The sequence below is a fragment of the Drosophila suzukii genome, chromosome X (assembly GCF_043229965.1).
Source record: "Drosophila suzukii chromosome X, CBGP_Dsuzu_IsoJpt1.0, whole genome shotgun sequence".
Taxonomy (NCBI): Eukaryota; Metazoa; Arthropoda; class Insecta; order Diptera; family Drosophilidae; genus Drosophila; species Drosophila suzukii.
Genome location: NC_092084.1, coordinates 7215245 through 7238143, shown reverse-complemented (window position 1 = coordinate 7238143; position 22899 = coordinate 7215245). Strand labels below are relative to the sequence as shown.

Genomic DNA, 22899 nt, shown 5'->3' with positions numbered 1-22899 from the left:
AGAATTTTTTGCAAGTGCATCAGTCACTGCAGCGAAACTCCTGACGCACATAAATCGCAAAGCGGCTCCCATTTGATAGTCATTATTGGTCCGAAGGCGCGTGCAGCTGCCGATGTTGCTGTTGCTGTTGCTGTTGCTGTTGCTGTTGCTGTTGCTGTTGCAGATGTTGCTGCTGGTGGTGGCCACTTGTTAACCCAAGGAGCAAACTGCAAACCGGACTGCCTACACACGGGCAATCGAAGCGCAAATGCAACAGCAACACGGAGTCGAAAAAAAACCAGCTCGTCGCTGATTTAAAACATCTGACAACAAAAGTAAAGCGCGAAATTGACGCAGGTTTCTGTTTCTGTGCCTGCCCCTTCAGCAATCCGCATCCGCATCCACTTGTTGCTGTTGCTGGTTGCGTGTGTTGAAAATTAATGCGCATTCCTGGGCCCAGGCAACACAGACTGAAAAACAAAACAAAAACCCCACAACGACTGAAAACTGAAGCAGAGGAAATGAATGGGGAGCTTGGGCTGCAAGAATCCATAAAAAAAGTGGAAAAAGAGTCAATAAACCAGCAGAACGAAGAAGTCTGGGACAGATGCGCTGCCATTAGCCCACACTGATAAAAAAATGTGTATCATATGGTGGCCAATTTGAATTGGTAACATGTCAACAGGATATTTTCGAGAATATCGAAATGGAAAAACAGGCCACACAGAAAGAAAAATGCTTATAATAACATGTTAAAGAGATATTTTCAAGAATATCGAAATTGGAAAAAAAATTATGTGATTAAATAGTTTAATATCATTCTGATATTATGTACAAATAGTACTAAGAATGCAAAAATGTATTTAATTTCCATCTTATTCAAGATATGTTTTTTTTCCTGTGCACGATTGAAATAGTCTCAGAGGTAAAGAGGCACCTTAGTTTGATTTTAGGAGTTTTTGTCACAAGCTTTAAATTTTTGTTACTAGGCATCGGATTATTATAATGGAAGGGAAATATTCTTTTGCATGTCCTTACTCGCGTTTTTCTAACTTTATTATTTCAGCATTTTAAAAAGTCTAATTCCATTCAAGATTTACTAAGTTAATCACGAGTCAGGGAATTTCGAGGATTTTCGATGCCGCTTCATTGATAATCGTGAGTGGATATGAGGATAAGATATATCAGAGGCTATTTGGGAAATCTCTTTCGAAGAGGTATTGTCCAAATGCATTTTCTATGGTCCCGTTCTGTTTATTACTTTTGAAGTTTAATAATAATATTAATATTTCTTAAAAATATTATTAATATTCCCTTATTTTGTTAAGCTAATCGAGAGACTCCACAGTCTGTTGGCAGCACAATTAATTGGTTCTTTGTTTTCGGGCCAGAAGTTAATTTGATTAGCCACGGACAACGACAGTCTCCTTTTGTTGACTCATTTGGCGATCTATTCACGGACATCACAAGGCGCGACTAAGAAGGGTTATTAATCAAAGCGGGATGCCAAATTAAAAAATTAATGGTAAATTAATATGTTGAGCGACGTCATCATGATCAGAAAAAAACTATCACCAGCGGTACACTGAGCAAACGGAAATAGGCACATGTTCTTGCCCTACAGAAAATGATTTATGGTTATCACTACCTATTAGAAAGTCCAAGTTTTTTCCCTCAACTAATGAGCTAAAATGATTTTGCTATACTTATATTAAATGACAAGCATTTTAAGATAGAGTTGACCTCTATTTTGTTTTTAATATAGATTAAAAAGTACTAAATAGAGTCATCTAAGTCTACAGCTGTAGAATCAGCGATCTTGATTAAGTCTTTTGCCTCTTTGTTCAGCTTGGTAATATGAGAAATTTATGAATTCAAATGGTGTTTTTGTTTTTTGTTGTGTACTATCTTAGTGGCTGTCTGTTTGCCTGTCAAAAATTAGCATAAAACTGTTAGAAAAGCCATTCAGCGATGGCCTGGGCGTGGCGCCCAGTGTTTGAGACAATTGAATTGAATAGCGGAAGACGGGAGGGGTCTTCAGATCTGGAGAAGGTCTCGGGTCTCGGCTCTCGGCTCTCGGGTCTCAGGTCTTGGGTCCGGGTCTTAGATCTTAGGCCATAGACGGTGTGTAAGTTCATTAAATAAGTGCGAGGCGTAACGAAGCAACATCTACAATGGTGGTTAAATTTATCTATATGAATTGCTGTTGTCATAAGAGATACCCCTTTCCCCAAGACAAATACGAATACGAGTCCCAATCCCGATCCCCCTGATCCCTTACTGCGTTTGGCCATTAGCAGCGGCAGTTAACAGCTTGTAAAACACTAACACCTGCTACAAGTTGTCGTTGTTTTGTGTTTTGTGTCTTGTGGTTGCTGCTACACCGGGTTCAATAAAACCTGAGAGCCAGTTCATCATCATCATTGCGATCATCAGCAACAGTTGCTGGCAGAAAAGGAGCAATAGAAAAATCACGAACTACAAGACCCCCAATCACCAATCACAGTGGCAGATGATTAAGGCAGACCCAACTTGGGTTATTAAATTCCGCGAGAGAAAATTATGGTCTACTTATTGGAACAGTAGTTTTTGCAGAGTCACCCTTAAGAGTCACGATGGTGGGCTTAAGAAATAATTTACGTTGAATTATCTTGGGTGAATTTTAAACTACATTTTTTGCTGAGGGAAAGACGGTCATATTATTATTAAATCTTATTAAAATCACATGTCATGACACTAATACAATTTAAAGTCTTCCCATTGCCCAGTTCTTGTCATGATCATTCCCTTCAGTGGGCTTCAGTGTTCCACTGCGGAGGGTCTTCACTGTACGCACACACACATACACACACAGGCAGAAGATATCGGCGAAAATTCTTCAGCAATGGAACCTGTTTTGCCAGCCGGAGAGGAGAAGCAGCAGCTGAAATCTTCTTTTGAACGCGACCGGAACCGGAGCCCAAAAACAAGATGCCAAGCTAAGCTACACCACACACACACACGCACACACACAGAAATAGCCAGCAAAGAGAGAGGGAGACAACAGGAGCGCTGTGGCGCCCAAAGTGGGGCCTTTAAGTCGTCCTCTGAGACCAACAAGTGGCGCCCAACGTGGGGCCTTAAAGAATATGACATAAAACAAAGAACTTCAAAGGCAGAACTTTCATTTGCAAAACAATGTCAAGACTAATACACTACCCTGAATTATTATCATATTTGATCTCTTTTAGAAACTATTTTCTCTCAGTGCATGGTCTTTTTTGAGGGCAGGTTAAGCGCCAGGGCGGTGGCGCAGAAGGTGAAGAAACTCGCATGTAAACGAGTTCGAAATCTGCATTCCACCGACAGCCAACAGGATTTTCTACTGCGACTCAAAGAAGGATGATCATCCTCATGATGATCTTCGAGATCATAATGATCCCAATGATGAAGAAGCTGGATGGGTTTGCCCCACCTGTTTCTTTTGCCATTCTGGCTTGGAACGAAATGAAATGGTTCAAGATGGCATAGAATGGAATGAGTTCGGATGGGATGGGATCGAATAGGATAGGATGGGATGAGGGGACCTCAACCTCACCACCCCCTTCCCCCTGATTGGCCCAATATATTTTCCCTAGAGTGCGTGGGCCCCAAAAACGATTTGTATGGGCTAGGAGCCAGAACCAAAAGTCACTTTTCAGTTCAAAACTGGAGTCAGGGTTATGGCCATATGGGTGCGGAATCGAAGCTGCACGCCCACCAACTGAAGTTTGGGAATCGCGGAGCACAAAAGGGGATGCAATCATATTTTGTATTCTTTTCTCGAGTTGCGTGGGCGCCGCGGTCAGGATTAAGATTAGCAGTTTAGTTACCTTTTGTACTTTTTGTCACTCGTTAATCCCTTCGTCTCTTTCTTCTGCTGTGTCGCCGTCTTTTTCCAGTCAGATCTGCTGCTTTAGAGCTGCATTTTGCCGCTGTCAACTGTAAATAAGCCAGAAAACGAATCAAAACGTTATGGGTATACATAAATATTGAAAATAGACGACACTTTTAATGAATTTCAAAATAATTGAGGCCTAAAGTGGCACAAAAAGCTCGGCGACAGCAAATAAATGCGAAGCCTATAAATAAAACACAAAACTGGGAGAGTGGATGGGTAAAAAAAAGCAGACACGTGCGTGTGAATAACACTAGAAGCATTGGGGTTACTCAAACTCTTTGGATTATATATTTTTAAAGAAATAAAAATCTTACATTTACCTACCTATGTCTTAAAATAATTGAGTTCTACAGATCTCTTTAACCCGTTTAGGATAAAGAAAAGGTTACTATCTGTATTTAATATTAACAAAAAAGTTTAGACTATTTCAAAAAACCGTCGGATCATCAAAATCTCTTACCATAAAACTAATTCCCACTTAGGAATACCCCTCGTACCTGGGGCTAAACCAAAAACTCCCCTTTAGTGTTTGCCTGTCCATTTAAAAAGACATAAAACTAAGACTACGACTGAGAACATAAGAATTCCCAAGTGAACAAATGTCATAAATATCCGGAAAATACAAAATTTCCAAGCGAGTGGCTAAAAATTATGCCAAAAAGCACATAAATAATAACGAAAGGGGCACGAGAGGAGGTGAAGTCTTTCGATTTCCATCCAATACTTTTAATTAATTTATGCGATTCTCTCACATTTCTCTGGAACTTCGCCCACCCACCCACACACACAGTTGTTGGGCTATAATTTTTCTAGAATTTTTGAAAAGTCGCCAAGTCGAACAGGGTCCAAAAACACACAAAAAAAAACAAAAAGTTAACAGCACAAAAATGTGAAAGAGAACAATAAAAATAAAACGAGCGCCACCCCAAAAAGCGACTTTTGTGTGTATTGGTGAGTGACAGTTGTCATTTTTCATAAATATTTTCCAATTTTCTAAAAGCCAAGTGAGAAATTAACGATGAAAACAGACACAAAACAGAGAAATAAACTTGGAATGCCATTTGCAGATCCATTGGGGTAATTTCGGGAGGTCTTCAGGTGGCGATCCTATCCCCCGATTTCTTCATGAATAATTTCATAACTTTTATGGCGGTTGTCAGTCATCATGAGGCGATAATGGCAGCAAATAGAATCAAGTTTGCGACGTTATAAATAAATTTGGAATTTTATGTGCGCCAACTTAGGTTAATTCTATATAGACTGCTTTTAAATTGATAACTTTATAGCCGTATATTTAAAATGACGACTTAATAAAGGCTGTTAAATTTGATTATTTGCACAAGCCAGTTTCAAAGCAGATATAACAAATAAAATCTATAAGTCAATGTCATATTTACGCAAATAAAAATGTAAAATAAACATTTTAGTGCGGAGCCAGGGATAAGATATTTGAAAATTTTTAAACCGATTCCACTTCAAGTACAGGCTTTTATTGGTCTAGTCACATGAAGTCAGACCTTCTAAATTCTGCATAATTTCAAATTGTGATCTTCGTTTCTATAGAATCTTCGTTCTGTTCTTAGGTTCCTCAGATTTTCGATGTCAGCTGCAAATATTATATTTCGCATCGGCGTTTGTGCAGAATTGGCAGCAGTTTAGCGCGGCAGCAACATGTTGCTGCGGGGCACTCGCATGTGGCTGATGTCGCTGCTGCTGCTGCTGCTGCTGCTGCTAATGACTCACTCTTGTCTTTGTTTGTCGGCTGACCGAGCAAATTAGAAATGGGTGCAACTGCAGCGGAAAGTAAGTGACAGCAAAGCCTTTTAACTTGACACCGGCGTCTCGAGAATCTCACAGATGTCCAACTGCTGCTGCTGCTGCCTCTTACTTTTGCCATAATTAATGTGCAATTTCTCCGGCTGCCTGTGTTGCCTTTTCCCTTTTCCACATTTTCACATTTTCACATTTCTTCTTATTATTATTAGCCGCCCTGCAGCAAACGACATTTGAGCCAATTTTCCCGCTGCTCGCATTCCACGGGTGAAAGCCATCGACATCCACATTCCCATTTAAATTTACGTCCACATTCACATTCACATTTCACAGCAGTACGCGCCATTCTGCCAAATGCAAAATGCAGAAAGAGACTCATATAAAAATAAGAAACGACAGTCAGCAAGGAAGAGGGGTGCATTTGGGCATCGAAGACTCTGATACCCTGGAAATAATGCACATTTGCATTTTCCCAAATAAATCCATATAGATTCTATCTCATCTTCTCAATTTATTCAATTTTCTACCTTTTATATGTGGTTTTATAAAATATTTGCACATATTTTTAAAACGGGGTATTATGCTCCAGAACATGCTTGCAGAGCATGCTTTGAATTTTAAGCGTTGCCTGATTTGAGGGGGAAGTCTGGGTTTTTGGGATTTGGATGGATTTTATATTTTATATATGGTTTTATAAAATATTTCCAAATTTGTTTAAGTCTGACTTGCACGTATCCTTATTTAAACGGGGTATTATGCTCCAGAGCATGCTTACAGAGCATGCTTCAAAATTTAATTTGAGGGGGAAGTCTGGGTTTTGGATGGATTTTATATTTTATATATGGTTTTATAAGATATTTGCAAATTTGTTAAAGTCTGACTTGCACGTATCCTTATTTAAACGGGGTATTATGCTCCAGAGCATGCTTACAGAGCATGCTTCGAAATTTATGCGTTGCCTGATTTGAGGGGGAAGTCTGGGCTTTGGGATTTGGATGGGGGAATTGCGGTTTTCGATGCTTTGGATGGGTGGCTCGAGTCCAGTTTTGAATATCGTTCAATTTGCGATCTCTCTTCTTCTCTTTCCATCTCTCTCTCTCTCTGTCTTGCTTTCTGCGATCGGCATAGCATTCCTTATTTTCCTTTCCTGCTTTTTTGGCTCATGGCAAGTCTTATCCATTTTCGATTGCCCCCCAAAAGTCCCGCCGTCTCCCTCATTTGCATGCCTATTATAAATTTTTCAAATACTTGTCTTGGGCTGCCCTCGTTGTTTTTTTATGGCCCACCATGTTTAGTGATTGCTATCTTTGTCATTGTTGTTTTTGTTTGTTTTTTTTTTACTGGGCCTGGCTTTTTCATTGCAATTTATTTGATTTTCATTGCATTAAATTTTTGCGCCGTCTCTTTGCTTTTGTTTTCCTGGTGGTGCGTTGCCATAATTTGTTGTCTCCTTTCTGGTTTGCCTCGATTCTGATCTTGGAATTTCAATTTGCGTTTCGTTTCTTGGCCTTTGCGCAATTCTGCTGTCTGCATTTGGGGGGAATTCTTCGGGTCTCCGGTCTTCTGGTCTTCTGGTCTTCCAGTCTTCTGGTTTTTCACCTAACAAGCTTGTCGAGCCCATTTATCATAAACATTCGTCAGCTGTCCCACGCCCCTCGGGAAATTCCTGCCCCGTCATTAAGATATTTTTGTTTTTGGGCTTTTCCATCTCTATTTCCATCTCGCCCTGCAGCTAGGCCAAAATGCCGGCCTCTGAAGTTACCAAACGATATGGCCTCCCTTTTACTAGCCCTCTTTTTCCAACTACAGTGGCAGAAAAATCATCAATAAAAGCTTTTAAACCTTAAGAATTAGAAATAGAGAATGTACAAAAAAGAGTTGAGATGATTGAGAGTACAGATTCCTAAAAGTGAATTTTGAAGGTTACATTTTAGAACTAAGAAGTTTCGCCGACTGAAACATGTGTTCCATAGTTTTTCTGCCAGTGTAATTTGCCAGCTTCAAGCTTTTGCGATCGCTTTTCGAACAGCTTTTCATCGGAAATTGAGTTACATGTTGGCGCCCTAATGGGCAGAGGTTAGATTTCCCCGCATTTCCACGGTTTTCCTAGCAGGCCCGACCCCCTTTCCCAGGACTAATGAGTCTCTTAAGCTTTTCTGCCCACACAAACTCTGGCAAATTGCGCAAATTAATATGAAATTCATCAACAGGAAAATATCAACTAATTTGGCAGCGAACAGGAAATGCAAGACTCTCGCATGTGGGGCAAGCGTATAAAAAATTATTATCTCTTTTTTTTTTCGCACGACAAAAACGCCCAGGCAGACAAAAACAAAAATATAAAAAAATTTAATAAAAAAAAGGCATCGCACACCTTGTGCTTCCCTCTCTACACTCTCATGGTAATTTTTGATCATACTCTGGCGTTGTTTTTCGTTTTTCTCGTGCTTGGCTGGCAGGCGGCCACAAAAGTCGCCGCTTTTCCTATTCGTTTTCCATTTTCATTTTGCCACTAGCCGGGTGGCATCCAAATTGGCCCACATTTGGCTGCCTTTTCAATTTTCCTCTCGGGTTTTCCTCGGTGGCCCGAGCAAATTGGATTTGGGGTTTTGGAGTGGGAGAATTGCAATTGCTGAGGGGTTTATAATTGAAAATATTAAAAAGGGTGATGAAGAAAATGTCAACCAATAATAACATAAATTATTTGCTAATTTTTAACTTCTCATTTTCTTGAAATATATAGCAAATACAACAATTTGGTAAAGTTTGAAAACATATTTTAAGCGATTTGTGGGCTCGACTTGGGATTGCCCCCTCTTTCTCGCTTTCGGATGCCTTAATTTGCGTCACAATATTCGCCTCTTTTTTTAGCTTTGTTCTTCTTTTTGTTTCAGGTAATTCAAAACGCGCGCCAACTTCTTCGATTACCTGCGGGCTAAACAATGGTCACCTTTTCCATTGTTGGTCTTCCCCCTCGGCGCCCCCATCGTCCCGCTCTTCTTGAAGTCCCCTAATATGTTCATTAATTTTAATTATGCATAAATAGTCGGTGTCAAAAGAACAAGGGAACAACAACAAAAATCGAGAATAAAATTACCAAAAATTTGGAGAAATAAACATCACGCATAAAATTTGATACGAGCAATATTGAAATAAATGGGAGTGGCGTTTTTGGGGTTTGGGCTGTGGGGCACGCGATGCGAAAAAGCCAAAGGGAAGAAGCCAGTCAAGTGTTCTGGGGGCCTAGCGACTAGCAGATACCCCCTACTTTCGATAGTATTATTTAGTAACCGTAGTATTTTAGTAACCGGAATATGTGTGTGTGTGACGACTGCTTTTATACGCTGTACGTGTGCCGGCAGAGGCTAAGCAAAGCTATTTTCTATGCCCTCTAAACGGAACTTTAAAAACTATTTAACTTAATGATAAATGTGATTCAACATTACTTTTTTTTTTTTAAAAAGAATGTATACACTTTATTGGAAAAGAGTGCTAAATGTGTATTACGAAAAATCTGCAGCTAAATATGCAACTATGAATATTCCCTGGTGGTCCCGCATCCCATTTACCCGATGACCTACCCATCGAAACTGAAGGATAAGTCTGAATCTGCCCACTCATTCACTTGGAAAAAAGGAACGTGCAGCGGTGTCGACTTACAATTCCATACCATAAATTTTGCGAGTCTCGGGTTTTTGCACACTTTTCCCTTCGGGGGAGACAGACGTATCGAAATATATTGGCGACTGAAATCCAAGCTTCTCCAACGCGAATTTCGTCATCGATGGCCAGTCGAAAATTGATGTTGGCAAAATAAACCCAGAGATCACAACTCAATTGGTCTGGCCAAAAATAAACAAAACGTGCAATCAACAAGGGAGAGATGCAGATTAATTATGCAATTAAGCACGCGTCGTTGTTCGTTATGTGTTGATTTTGCCGCAATCTGTGGCACTAATAACCACAAAGCAAAGACATTACCTTAAATTACAGAGGTTGATGGTTAATTGGGAATTTGGAAAGACAATTTGAATAATAATAATGGTTCTTTTTTATTTATTTTTAAGGATAATTATATTTAAGTTAAGAATGAAGTTAAGGTTAAGAACAACGTCGAAGTCCTTAGAGGCGTAAATAAATTCGTATGCTTAAGAAGTTGTTTATTATTCAGTTGGATCTTTCACGAACAAATTTTCATTACGTCCCAATAGATTTCCTAAACGTAATATAAGTGAAAAAGCTAAACCAAGGCTTTCGGAACTTTCGTGTCTTTAAGATCGTATGAGATGGTATAGGATGGTCGAACTGCAATGGCATAAAGAAGTGAAGATTTCCTTTCTGTCTCGAGTTGGTTTCCCATGAAAAATGCAATTGATGCAGAAATTCAGACACGTAGGCGCAATGGGGCGTGGCAGACAGAAATAAACATGAGCAGAAAGTGGGAAAAGAAGAAAGAGAACAAAGCAAAACGGAAGAAGAGAAGAGTTACGAAATCGGTGGGGAGAGAGCAAAAGAATTTCAATTCTACAATGTAGAATCTACATCAGCTTGTGATACATTTGAGTTTTTTCGTTTTTTTTTTAAAGTGCTTTTCCTTCGTAACTCCCCTCCTAAGGCCCCCATTGAAAGACCACCAACCCATGCCCCTCTTCCCGTCCTTCACCCCCCTCTCACCTGAGGCGGCTCCGCCTTTGTGTCGCTCTTTTTTATTGCTGTGCGACTGCTCTTTCAGTTTTATTAGATCATATTATCTATTTTCGGGTACGACAAATTTGTAATTTAGATCAACCAGCAGTGGCGTCGGTCGGGTATTGAAGGGGTTAATTTTCAGTGGGTTTCCTACCGTTATGGGCTCTTAATTAATTGGCATTTTGGCATTTAATTGAAACAGACGCAGCTTAGCGGTGCGTAAAAGGGGTACTAGTGTCATAGAAGGGGTTTTCGGGGCCCAATGGGTGGGTTGCCCCAATTTTGTGGCCTAGCTGCTTGATTGAATGATTGAACATTGTTGAGCGCATTTGATTTGATGAACGATTCCGAAAAAGAGGAAAGACTTTGGGGCACGAAGAGTGGGTAAACTGTGTGGATCGTTTTCGGTTTCATTTTCAGCTTCTTCTTTTCGGTTTGCTTTTCACATGAAATGCAATAAACCCAATTTAATTTTGGTTTTTATTTGTTTCGCTTATTTACCCGAACGGACGGACGTGTTTGTTTTTAGGCCCCCCCCTCCCGGTTTCCTATCCCCCAAAATAAACTCCGGGGTCCAGGGGATTTCTTATCAGACCCCCGGAATCAATGGACAACAAAGTTTTTATCACGTAACAACGAGAGGCCAAACAACAAAAAATAACTAAGCATTCGAAAAGAATTAGAAATTTAAAGTACAAGCAGAAATTCCCATTTTTCGGGGTTCATTGAATGTTCTGGATTTTTCGGGTGGGGGCTACAACCAGCCGCCTTTAACTGGTTGACTCGCCTCAGGGATCTTGAGTGCGATATTATATTTGGGGATAATACAATGGGGTCCTTAGTTCCTACGTTGCTGCTACTTTTTATTTCCATTTTGTTATTTATTTGGTATTATACCATATTGCTTTATGGCACCCAAACATGTATGTGTTTACTAATATAATTTTATACAACTATTGTGTACATATTTGTCCAAGGCCATTATACCCAAAAGTTCTAATTTTTCAGTTTTCATGGTAGAAATTTCGATTGTCAATAGGTTCAAAAAAGTATACTCGTACATACTTGGGAATGCATTGAAACGATTGTTTGCAACAAAAGGGTTTCCTTTAAAGTGGGTGGTTCGGAACTGCTTATAATTGGTCAGATTTTTCAGTCCGGAAATGGTTCTTTACTTTGCCTGAAGGAATCTATCCTATAAATATTCCTGCTCTTTGGAAGCGTCGAAGGTAAAGAAAGACTCGGGAAAAAAAGTGGGGTCTAGTCAAAAGTCGGAAACAATTAGCGGAGGAAGGGAGTTCGGGGGAAGTACGGGTTTTGGAGACTTCTCTGATGCCCAATGATCGCGGTAAGCGATGCCTTGGAATGCAGTTCGGATTTCCAGCGAAATAAAACGGGAAGAAAGAAGGCGGTGGGGGGAGCGAAGGGGATTGAAACTGAAACAGAGACACAGACACAATCGATGAAAAGGTTGCCCTGGGTCTCTGGACCCGTGTCTTTGTCTTCCTCCTCATCTTTGGTATGCGCTTCAAGGTGAACCGAAGACCAGGGACAAACTACAAAAATTCGAGACAGGGGGAACAAAAAATGACAAACGTGACCGTGGGTCGGCTCTCTATCTATGTATATACACATATATATATGTGTATCTTTACCCTTCCCCCTGTCTGGCCCTTATGCAAATACGGATGCAGCAGCCACTGTTTTGAGCCCCTTTTCATCTCGGCCTGAACGCCTACCTTTCTTCTCGTTTACTACGGTCGAACTTGAATAAAGTGAACTCTTCTACACACCAAGGAGCCCAATACAAACTGGGCTATTCATAATGGCCATATAAAAAATGTGATAGAAGTTTCGGGTGAGGATAGGACCCTTCATACATTTGACTACTGTTTCTGTGATCTCGAACTGATAGTAACCCGTATTCTCTAGTCAATTTTCACTGTATTATATTGTTTGTAATAAAGCAGTTAAGAATGCAACCTCTCTTTCCCACTCTCTCTCTCTCTCTCTTATCTCCTGTTGCCAGGTAGCTATTTCAAGACCACACCCCCTGTTCTTTTTCTTACGTGGGCGATGCTACCCATTTACCCATCTCCCTTTCCTGGGTTTTGAACTTTGTGCGGTGTCTGTTTATGAATGAAATCCGTTTAAGCCTCTTCCAAAACTGTGGTACCATTTTTACCGATTTCCATGAATGAACGTGCGAGAGTAGAGGAAAATTTGTGGTGATGAAGCAGCTGGCAGTGGAACGTAGTTCAGGGTTCACGGTTCACTGCACATTGCAGATGCCAAATTAGCTCACTCCCCCACACCACCCACTCCACCCACTATGTTACGATTGAGTGAGCAAATTGATCCTCCAATTAAGGAAAGTGGGGAAACAAAAAACTAGAAACACTAGACTTGTGGCGAACGACATCATTTGCTCGGGGCTTCACAATGATCGATGTTTGAACTTCTGCCTTTGAAACGGGTGCAAAAGGGTTAAGCTCTCGAGTTAAGTGTGTATCGGTACCGTTACAGAGTTACTGTTACAGATTTTAGCCAACATACTATATTCGCTCTTTTGCTAATCACTTCTCTAAACCGGTGCAAGACTTTCAAAAAATCAAATGAAAGAAAACCGAGAGAAAGACAAGAAAATACCAAGCTGGGAACTATCTCCCTCTTCTCCATCCCCATAAAGCTTGCTTTCTACTCACGCAGCAGCATATTTGATACCCTGTTTATTTGATCAGCTAAAGGGTATGTCATACCTATGTACTTTCAACTTAAAACCATTAATGCAAGTACTAAAAGGTCTTGGGGGCTAGCATAAGTGCTTAGTAAAACCATTAGAAAAACCTTTTAATGAAATGTAACTTAACCGAGGTCTCTATTAAACTATAATTAACTAATTTTTCAACAAGGTCAACCTAGGGCACACATAAAGATTGTACTTTTCAGGTTAAGTATACCGCATCACTACAATATCATTATAATCCTTACATTATTGGTCCTTTTTAGTGAAAATCGATAGTTTTCAATAAGAGTTTTATTTTAATAAGTCTTTATAGTGTTCCAATAAAATTATTCCCCACCGTCAGGATGACCTTAAAGACCTCAGAGTTCTGGTGGATCGGAACCGCCCTCATAGGTATTCCACAGTCCGCATATGGCGTCTCGAGAGCCTTAACTTATTTCCAGATCTGGCTTATCATGAACGCTGATCTATGACTCGAGTTGGCCTACGAATAGAGCTCGAAGCTTGGATCTTGGATCTCGGAATGGAACATTCGCGTTCGCTGACTTGGCTTCGAACTCATTTTCTAATTGCCCCACGGTGGCCGAGGAATGTCTGTCTATTCATTCGCGGTCTCCTACTCTTCATGTTACTGCTCACTCTGGTATGTGTTTATTTCGTTTCGTTTTTTCCTGTTTCCACGCAGGTTTAATTACCACATAGAGGGGGCTTTGAGACGTGCAAAGTTCGAATAGGCATTGGAATCTCGGTTTTCAGCATTTGCATGGATCTCCCGAGATCGAGAAAAAATAAAGGGGGAGAGGTTTTCGGCCGTAGAAATACCGATCGTCTGCTATTTTAATTGAGTTCACAAATGTTCTGAACCGAACCCCATTCACAGCTGGCGATCGCCCCCTTTTTTCCCCCATCTAACGCTGACAGCTACGTGCTGAGCTAGGCACCCTTTTGTTCACCGCCCTGAGGAACCAAGTGCTTTGATGGTTAGTTAGTCGGAAATCAAAGCAGTTCGATTATTCAATGTTTTCACAGTGCTTGTGGGAAATTAATACATCATCGTGGCCCCAGGCCTCCCATCCCAAGACCCCAACACCCCGCGGATCCCGAGATTCCCTTCTTGGGAAGGCTCTAATTAAAAACTGCTTGAAACAGGTGTGTGCGGGAAAAAAGGGGAAAGCTGTACTCTAATCCATCAAACAGTTTTCGTTTTATGTTGGTTCATTGATTAACCGAAAGTTTTCCATTGGGGTCGATGAAAATCATGTGATGATGAGCCATCGGATTCCGATCTGAGGGTCTTATAAAAAGCTATCTATATGTCTACGATCAGCAGAGCAACAGTATTTGAACTTGTAATATATTTTCTCGGATATTTGTAACTCTTCTGGGTGAATGGTCTACAGCATGTTTTCGATCTAATCATATTTAAAGTATTTACTTAAAATTCCGAAATCGTTATATCAGTTTCAGGAAATATTCAACAATGCATTCACAATTTGTCCTGATCCGATATACATATATTCTCTTTGCCTCGGGTATTTGTAAAATATCATGATCTAAAACAACGTTAAAGGAAGTACTTTAATTCCGAAATCGTTTCATTAGTCTCAGGGAAAATTCCACAATTGATTTCCAATACTTCGTGATCCGATATTCCTAGATTTTCTTTGTCAGCACTCTTGTGATGCGAATTGAACCGTTTAAAATTGGTTTTATAGACCGGGCGACCCATTCTAGCCGATCTACGCTGAAGATATCAACATCCGCACATCCCTCCGAGTTTTTTGTTGTTTTTTTCGGTGAACACTTGCCGGAGTTCCTGAACCACTGAGCACGACAGAGGCAGAAGAAACATGAAGACGGAGGAGGAGGCTACCTGGGCATTGTTACTGCGATTCCCTACCTGTGTCAATGTCAGACTTCAGCGCTAAATTGTCGCTTATTAAATGTCTTTCGTCCCGCCGACGAGCCACTTTATCAAAACTCCCGAGGGCGGAGATATAGGAGATAAAGGAGGAAAGGGCGGAGGTAGCCGAATTCCACGTAACCGTAGTGTTGTCGTCTGCGGCCTATTGTCGAAAATTATGACTTGTTTTGGGATTGGAGTGCAAATAGCCCACTTCCTGTCTGTCTCTGTTTGCCATCTCAGTCTTTCTTCTCGTCGGCAGTCCATCTCTCTCTGTCTGCCGGTGATTTGGAGTGTCGACGCTCCAAAGTTGCCGTTGTCATCGTCACGGACCGCCGATGTCCCCGCTGATAAGGAGTGCTACGGTTAGGAAACGGGGGAACATTTATTTATGCACTACTGTCTTTGTCTTCGTTTCTGTTCCAACTACTGCGGTTAGTTCTGGATTGCTGATGATATTGCTCTCTATAAAGTCATTCGATGCTTTTCACTGTTTGGGGAACATCGCGGTAATCTCTGTACACACAAAACAATCCATCGTATTAACCTATTTGATAAATGGGAGTAACTCATGAAATTGTCAATTTGACTAATAGTATAGTTAAGCTAACAACAATAACATACAAACATTACTTTTTTAGACCTGTTTTACTATCAAATAGTAAAAATTTGTTATATATTTTTCTTGTTATATATTTAGCCATATCTATAATTCCTATAATTCCTAGGACCTACAATTTTAATAGTTTTTACTTTTTAGACTAATATTTTGTAATAACCCATAAAGCATACATTTGTATTAATCCAAAAGTTGTTTTATTGTCTCTGCGATAAGCTACAGATCTACGTGCCTGAGATCTTCCATTATACCCAGAATTTCGGGACCTGTGGGCGTGGCATCATTTAGATGAACATATGTGATCACATTACGTTGGCAGCTTGTAATGCGCTTCCGTTTTCTATTCCCCGATTCTTCTTTGCCATCATTTGTCTTTTTTGTCGGAGCTAATTTACACGGTGACGCAAAGGCGCCGCTTGAAAAAAGGGCTAAGATGGGCCAAGATGACTCCCATACCCATACCCATACCCATTCCCAATCCGAATCGGAATCCGGGCCAATTCAGCCTGCAATTACACTTCCGCTGGGGGAGAGCGAAGATCAGAAAAAAGGCGAGGAGAAACATAACCCATACTCCGAACGAAAACCTCCCATTCATGCCGTCTCCGCGTTTCAGGCTCATTCACAAGATTCAAAGTCGAGACGAGAGTTCAACCATTCATTCATTCACGTTGATTGCCACCTTTTCCCCGATATTTTTTCTCCTGCCCCACGGCAGCCTCTTGTGCTCCAATGATTAGTCTGTGCTAATGAACAGGCGGCGGCTACCTAGCAAAAAATACAAAAATGAAAATCAAAAGAAAAAAACACATCCATGAAGACCAACCGAGACCAAGAAATAACCCCGAAAAAGACACAAAACACCGAAAAAAGAGCGAGATAAATGCGAGACAAAGTTGCACGAAAGCGGCAAACAAACAGAAATCAAATCCAATTTATGTTTTCAACATTAATCATAATTTCTTGGGGGCCCATTTCTGCGTGGCGTGAAATAATTTTTATGCGCCGTTTTTACGGAACCAAAATCCGTTTGGAATCGAAATCAAATTCAAAATCAAAATCCCAAGGGGAAAAGGTGTCAATGTCTAATTTTGATGGCGAATGCACTCGGAGCATTCTGTTTTCCTCATTATGACTGTGAGATATGGTAGAATGTGGGCTGGCTGGAAACTAGATCAGTGGATCAGTATTAATGGAGTGCGAGAATCGATCGCGATCGTTTTGGCCATGAAATTTGAGCACAAAGAATGGGAAAATGATGGTTCAGATCTTCGGGATTGTTTATACGCATTATAAAATGAATATAAACGTATTCATAATATTACGAGTGGTATAAGATCATTCCTTTCTCTACGTTCTAACCATGGGTGGGCCAATTGATTGCTATGGCCAACGTGTTCTGAGGGCAATTAAGTGTCTGTAGCCTTTGTTACTGTCCAACCCAATTATCTCGTTTTATGCTAAACCATTTCAAATGGATTCATTATAGATCGATTCCCCAGTGAAAAGGACCTGTTCTAGTCAAGTTTCGGATAGGTAGCACGTCAGAGTCATCAGTTAGCATGGACCCCACATCGAATAGACCTCTGATTTCGGTTTCGGGGGCGGGGGTCCCGATGCTGGGCCACTTGAAAAGCAATTTTTTTGAAATTTATTTTCTATTTATCGCTTTATTTATTTTCTACCTTCTTTCAGTGTGGCCCTGTCTTTTTGCTCCCCTCATCCTTAATTCACGTGGTCTATCTGCTTATGCGATTAGAGTTGCAGCAAAGGAGCCCAGGAAGATGACGAGGTGGAAGGTATAAGATTGGGTTTGGGTTTGGGATTCGTAATGGGAATGGGAACGATGACGGTGATGGTGATGATGATGATGATGCTGCTCGGTGTGTTTATTTTTGTTTAGACGCAGAGACCTTTTTGTTTGTCTGCATTTTCGATGAGGAACCAGGCGGAGCGAAGGAACTGTGTCTCAATGGGCCACAATCGAAAGTAATAATGAAATCCCATCAACAACGAGACAAAGGCTCTCTGACCATTCCCATTCCCCTTTCCCTTCCCATTCCCATTCCCATTCCCCTTCCACTTCCATTCCCATTCCCTTTTCCTTTTTGGCCTGCAGAACGAGACGACGACACTTGCCTTGATTTTTATTGTTGGGCTTTTCCCCCTGCCCTTTGATTTATTGTTAGCGGGAACAGGCAGGAAAATGGGAATGCTCTCGGTTTGCGTTTGGGTTTTGGTATTGGTTTTGGCCATGGGTTAAGTCCGGTTCTCTGGATATATCTCTGTATCTCTTTTTTCTCCCAGATGATCTTGTTCTGCGACCAGCTGCCTGTTGCATTCCGCTCTCTCACCTCTTGCCAATGGCAACAAAAACGTGCGTGCTTAAACTACAGGTGGTTTTGGCTAAGAAGAAAATCGCGTAATCGCGTCTTATATTTTACATCTGAACTCAAATTTTGATTTAAAAAAAGGTTAGAATAAGATGTCTGCTTAGCTATACTATAGTACATGTTCTATTACTTCCCAATTGACTGAGTCTGGGCTATCGAGGCCCCACTGTAGTTGGGCAACCTCTCCCCGTTGCTCATCCTCTCCCCAACTTCGGGTTCTATTCTGGTGCTTAGCACATAGACAGTTCATTAAAGTTACCAACGAGCAAAAAGGGGGATGAAGGATGGTTTGGCTCCCCACTTTTCTGGTTTGTGTACGCGCTGAATTTGATGTGCAACACTTGTTGTTGTTATTTTTGTTGGGGGCCCGCTGACACATAAAAGTAACGGCAATTGGCAATTGGCCATTGGCCATCGCCTGTTGGCCAAAAAAGGACATGTCCACATGGCCATCGCGAAAAACTTGTCAACTGGAATCGATCGATATGGCAGTGGTTTTTCTGTGGGGGAAGGGGGAGGGGGTGATATTGCCTGATTTTGTCTGATTTACCGACTTTTACGGACTGTACTGACCAGATGAACTACTTTCGAGCCACTGGCTTTTTACCGTTTTAAAAACTCACCTGTTGGCTTTTTTGCAATTTCGAAGGGCAGGTAAATCCTCAATTTGCTCTCTTCTTGTCGCACGCTAAACGAACGGTAAATATTTTGATTAGAGATTTTGATCACTTGAAGCGGCGTTCTTGCGATTTTTCCCATCGAACAAAAAAGAAAAACAAATAGTAAGAGAACAATGCGAGTCGAGAGGAAAGGCAACCCAAATAAAATAAACCTATTAAAAATTTATGGCATTTTCAAAGCCTTTCAAATAGACACACGAGAACACGGCGATTGGATTGGCATCGCGCATCGGGTTAAATTGAATTTCGTGGCTCTTAGTCACATCCGCCGAATGCGCGACATACGATATTGTATCTGGGGATCACCACTACTGGCAGCATTTTCATATCCATTTCCCCGCCTTTTGACAAACGTACGAAAATTATTGATGTCCCACCGGCAGGGACCATAATTTATAGTTATTAGGTGTTTTCTACGCGACGCCGCTGCCTTTTTAGCCGGTTGCCGTTTTAAAAATAAAAACAAACTTGGCACACGCACTTTTCTCGCTCGCTCTCTTGTTTGGGGGAATGCTCAAGATTCTTGCACTAGAGGTGTTTTTCAAATCTTTGTTCACCTTACGTTGACTCACAGGGTAGTTGAAACAGCCAAAAAAAAGGGAAAATAATAAGGTAGTTAGTTAGCACGACGCGGGCGCCAAGGGTTCTGATATATCGCTGGGTATTTCTTGTCCGACGGCCCGGCACTCGTTCTCCGCACACAGCACACACGTCTTTCTTGCTCGACGGCGCGAATCGAAGTGAAGTGAACATGGGAATGGGAATGGGAATGGACTCGGCTGCTCAGCTGAGCGACGAGACGAGACCACCGGAGAGGAGAGCCGAGGAGAGTAGAGGTGCGCAGCCGAAGAGCGAAGAGAGGGGGAGAGAGCCCTGGAAGCTGCGCAAGGGGCTTCGAAGAGGGGTCCTCATCCAGGGCTTCTCCATAACCTCTCCACCCTACCACCCATCGTTATATTGCACTCCCATTTTAAGATCTGTCTATTATAAAAGCCTTGCTCAGTTAAAATTATAAGTTATCATCATTATTATAAACACCGAAACTGTTATAACTTTTATTTTAAAAATAATTTTTAAATCGTTTTTTATCACTTTTTTTTTAAAGGTCATGAATAACTATTACTCTTCGACATTTCTATCAAAATAAGAAAACACATGCTGTTCTCGGATCGGAAAAATAAAGGTCTAGCAATAATAGTTATTCGATGACCTTAATATATAAACCTAGAAAATAACTGTTATATTATGACTGAAGAAAGTCTCATTTAACTGTTACACGGAGACTTTTACTGAAAGACACAAAAAATAATACTTATTTAAAGATTAAAAAAATATACATTTTAAAAAGTTAATAAAATACCTGTTTCTTTCGGTCCCTGGATTTTACTTTCCGTATGTAAAATGAATTAAATATATAAACATATGTAAATGACAGATCTAATCTTAAGTAGTTTTTGATTAATTCCTAACTTTGCTAAAGTTCTTGTAATTTTCAGTCACCCTATCCTTACTTAACTTGCAAATAAAAATTCAAGCTACGGTGATTGATTTTGGCTTGTAAGTATAAATACCTGTTTCCTGGAAATTCCTTGATGTATAAAGTTTATGGAAATGTAATATTATACTTGGATGACCCACCCATTCCGTCCACAATTAAAAGCCTTCCAAAGTGTTGTTGATTTCATTTTAATATATCTTCTGCTTTTGCTTTTTATCCACTTAACGGTTTTCGTTCGTTCACAATAGTTGCATTCATAGTATTTCATTTATCATTATATGGTATCAATTGGTATTTAATTAATAACTTGTGTGTGTGTGTGTGTAGGGCCAATTTCCGATTTCCAACATTTTACACTGGGCTCACAAAAAAAAGAGTCGTAGTCATAGTTATAGCTAGAGACTAAAATTATAATTAAAATGCCTTCACTATTGTGGTTGTTGTGGTTGCAGTTGGCTAGTATGCGTTGTTGTTGTTCGAGTTAGTTAGTTAGTTAGTTCTTAGGGTTCTAGGCTTTATCTGTATTATCTGCATTAATTGCATTATTGTTTCTGTTTCGTTTCACTTCTCGCATGGCGTTTTGGTAAATAAATGTTTGTGATAATCGCTTTTTTCTTGCTACAATCTTTAACCTAGACTTAAGGATCGAAGAAGCAATGTAGCATGTGGTAGAAGTGATCGTTTATCTCTTTTTTTGTTTTAATATTATCTGTTCGTCATATAATATTCAATTTTTTTTGTTTTGCTTGGGGCTTATGCATATGTTGTATATATAAAAATTGTTTTTCTTTTTGTTTAATTTGTTAATTTTTAATTAAAAAGCTAATTTCGGTTGCTGGATGTTTCCTCAGACGACTGGCGGTTCGGTTCCTCCCAAGGGTTCGTCGTTACTGGTGTAAACAATAAACAAGTAAAGGAAATTAAAAATAAATTAAGAAGAAAAGTATAAATCATAATAGAGAAGTAATCAAAATAAGTAAAATAAAAACCGTATAAACATATTTTTTGCCCGAACTGTAATAATTTTGACATTTGTGTTTTCAGAGTCGTGTAAAAGTTTGTTAAAAGCTTCGCTAAACTGCATTTTCAGACTTTGCCTCAACGCGAAGAACTTTGATTTCTCCATACATTCGATATATTTACTGATCCTATAATATGCATGTAAATATATTATTTATGTTTATCTGACTTTAAACATTTATATATGTATATACGTAAGAATAAGAGAGCAACTGTGCGTTTCTTTATCGGAACGTCTAGATATTAATCTTGGATAATATTCAGCTAAAATAAATAATATTTTAATGCGGCTCAAGTCGTCTTTTTTAGATTATTTGAGATCAGGTTAGAATAAATGCATTTAAATAATCGCTACTTATATATGTATAACTTATGGGGGTTCTTTATAGAACAGAAACACAATGATTCGTAATAATATAGTAATATTTTGCAATGTTTATAGCTATGGTCACGAAGCAGGATCAGTTTCGACTAGATTAAGTATCGCAGGATAGATTGCAAATATATCTGTTTCGAGGGATCTTCCTGTAGCATATATTTATGTTCGACTATCTATCTATGCCAGAGTTATCTACCTATTGATAAATAGTGCCCAGGTGTGTTCAGCATATAGCTTTGGAATTGTATTTCCTGAGCTTCGAAACGAGAACAATCCAGCTAGAAGTGGCTAATACTAGATAAGATCTGTAACAGTACCATATACATATGTGTATTCTGCATATGTTCAATTCGGTGCTAACTAATTGACTATGAAAAAAAAACACGCTTAGATTCTTAGTATCCTTTAGGATCGCTTAATACTAGTCGGTTATCTATGTTCGTTAATCTGACTGCGGTTCTAACCATACTTTGTATAATATAACATGATATTCTGCAATGATATGGCACGATAATTTCAATGGTAACACTCCCAAATATTTTTCACTATTTTTTAAACGATTTGGATTATTGAGCTATGACACTAACTAGATTTTATATTTTTAAATGGAAAATACCTTTTTTTATTGAAAAAAATATTCATCGGTTTAAAACATTGTCCTTGTAATTATATATGTCCTGTAAACAGATGCTATTCAGGAAAAATATTTTCTACATTGACTTTGTTGAAGTTTGAAATAATATTGGTTCGAATTTCGTCTATTTTAGAAAGTAGTTAGATGGATCAATTTTTTTCCGAAAATTCTCGAACTTGAATTGCTCAAATATAATAACGCCTTTTCAGTTATAATACCTTTTACAGGACATGGGCTTAAGTGTCATAGCCGCCTTTCTATTGGGCTAACAAAAATGGAAGAAGATTCCTTTCATGTTTAAGTAAGGGGTACAGTTGCCAATAGTCAACTGCCGGCGAATAACGATTCCCCCATCTGATTCGATATCATTCCCGTTACGACCCTGATTAATCAAGTTTAGCTAGGGGCGGGCAACAGACACAAGGATATCACCGATAGGCGGCAACTCAAAAGGACTATCGAAAGTCCAAGCGATAGCGAAAGTGCTACTTGATGGGCCTTGTTGGTGGCGAACTCATTGATCTTGGGACGCGGATAGAATATATGCACCGGTGGCGGTTGATCCAGCTCGTCGAAGAAACTCAGATCCCTGCCAACCACATGGTTATCCATTTCTACATCATTACCGATTTCCTGGTAAACGAGGCTAGAAGGACTCCAGTGACTA

At 39.9% G+C, this 22899-nt stretch overlaps 2 protein-coding genes across 54 annotated transcripts in view; both read right to left on the bottom strand.

Annotated features, from left to right (window-relative positions):
- boi (brother of ihog) overlaps positions 1-19453 on the bottom strand; it is a 28805-nt gene extending 9352 nt beyond the window's left edge. The window contains exons 1-3 of one of the 4 annotated variants that reach the window (XM_017083806.4): positions 19259-19453; positions 18645-18709; positions 3831-3939 (exon numbers count right to left, since the gene is read on the bottom strand). The gene's annotated coding sequence lies outside the window, so the exon portion shown is untranslated. The remainder of the gene's footprint in view (positions 1-3830; positions 3940-18644; positions 18710-19258) is intronic. The other 3 variants (XM_017083807.4, XM_017083805.4, XM_065868252.2) reach the window with 3 other exon arrangements.
- A 918-nt stretch (positions 19454-20371) lies between these two features.
- The window catches only part of trol (terribly reduced optic lobes), an 85998-nt gene continuing 83470 nt past the window's right edge, over positions 20372-22899 (bottom strand). For all 50 annotated transcript variants that reach the window (XM_070997315.1, XM_070997328.1, XM_070997330.1 and 47 more), the window contains one exon: positions 20372-21089. In XM_070997315.1, the coding sequence (XP_070853416.1) occupies positions 21047-21089 (43 nt within the window). In that variant the 3' untranslated portion in view covers positions 20372-21046. The remainder of the gene's footprint in view (positions 21090-22899) is intronic.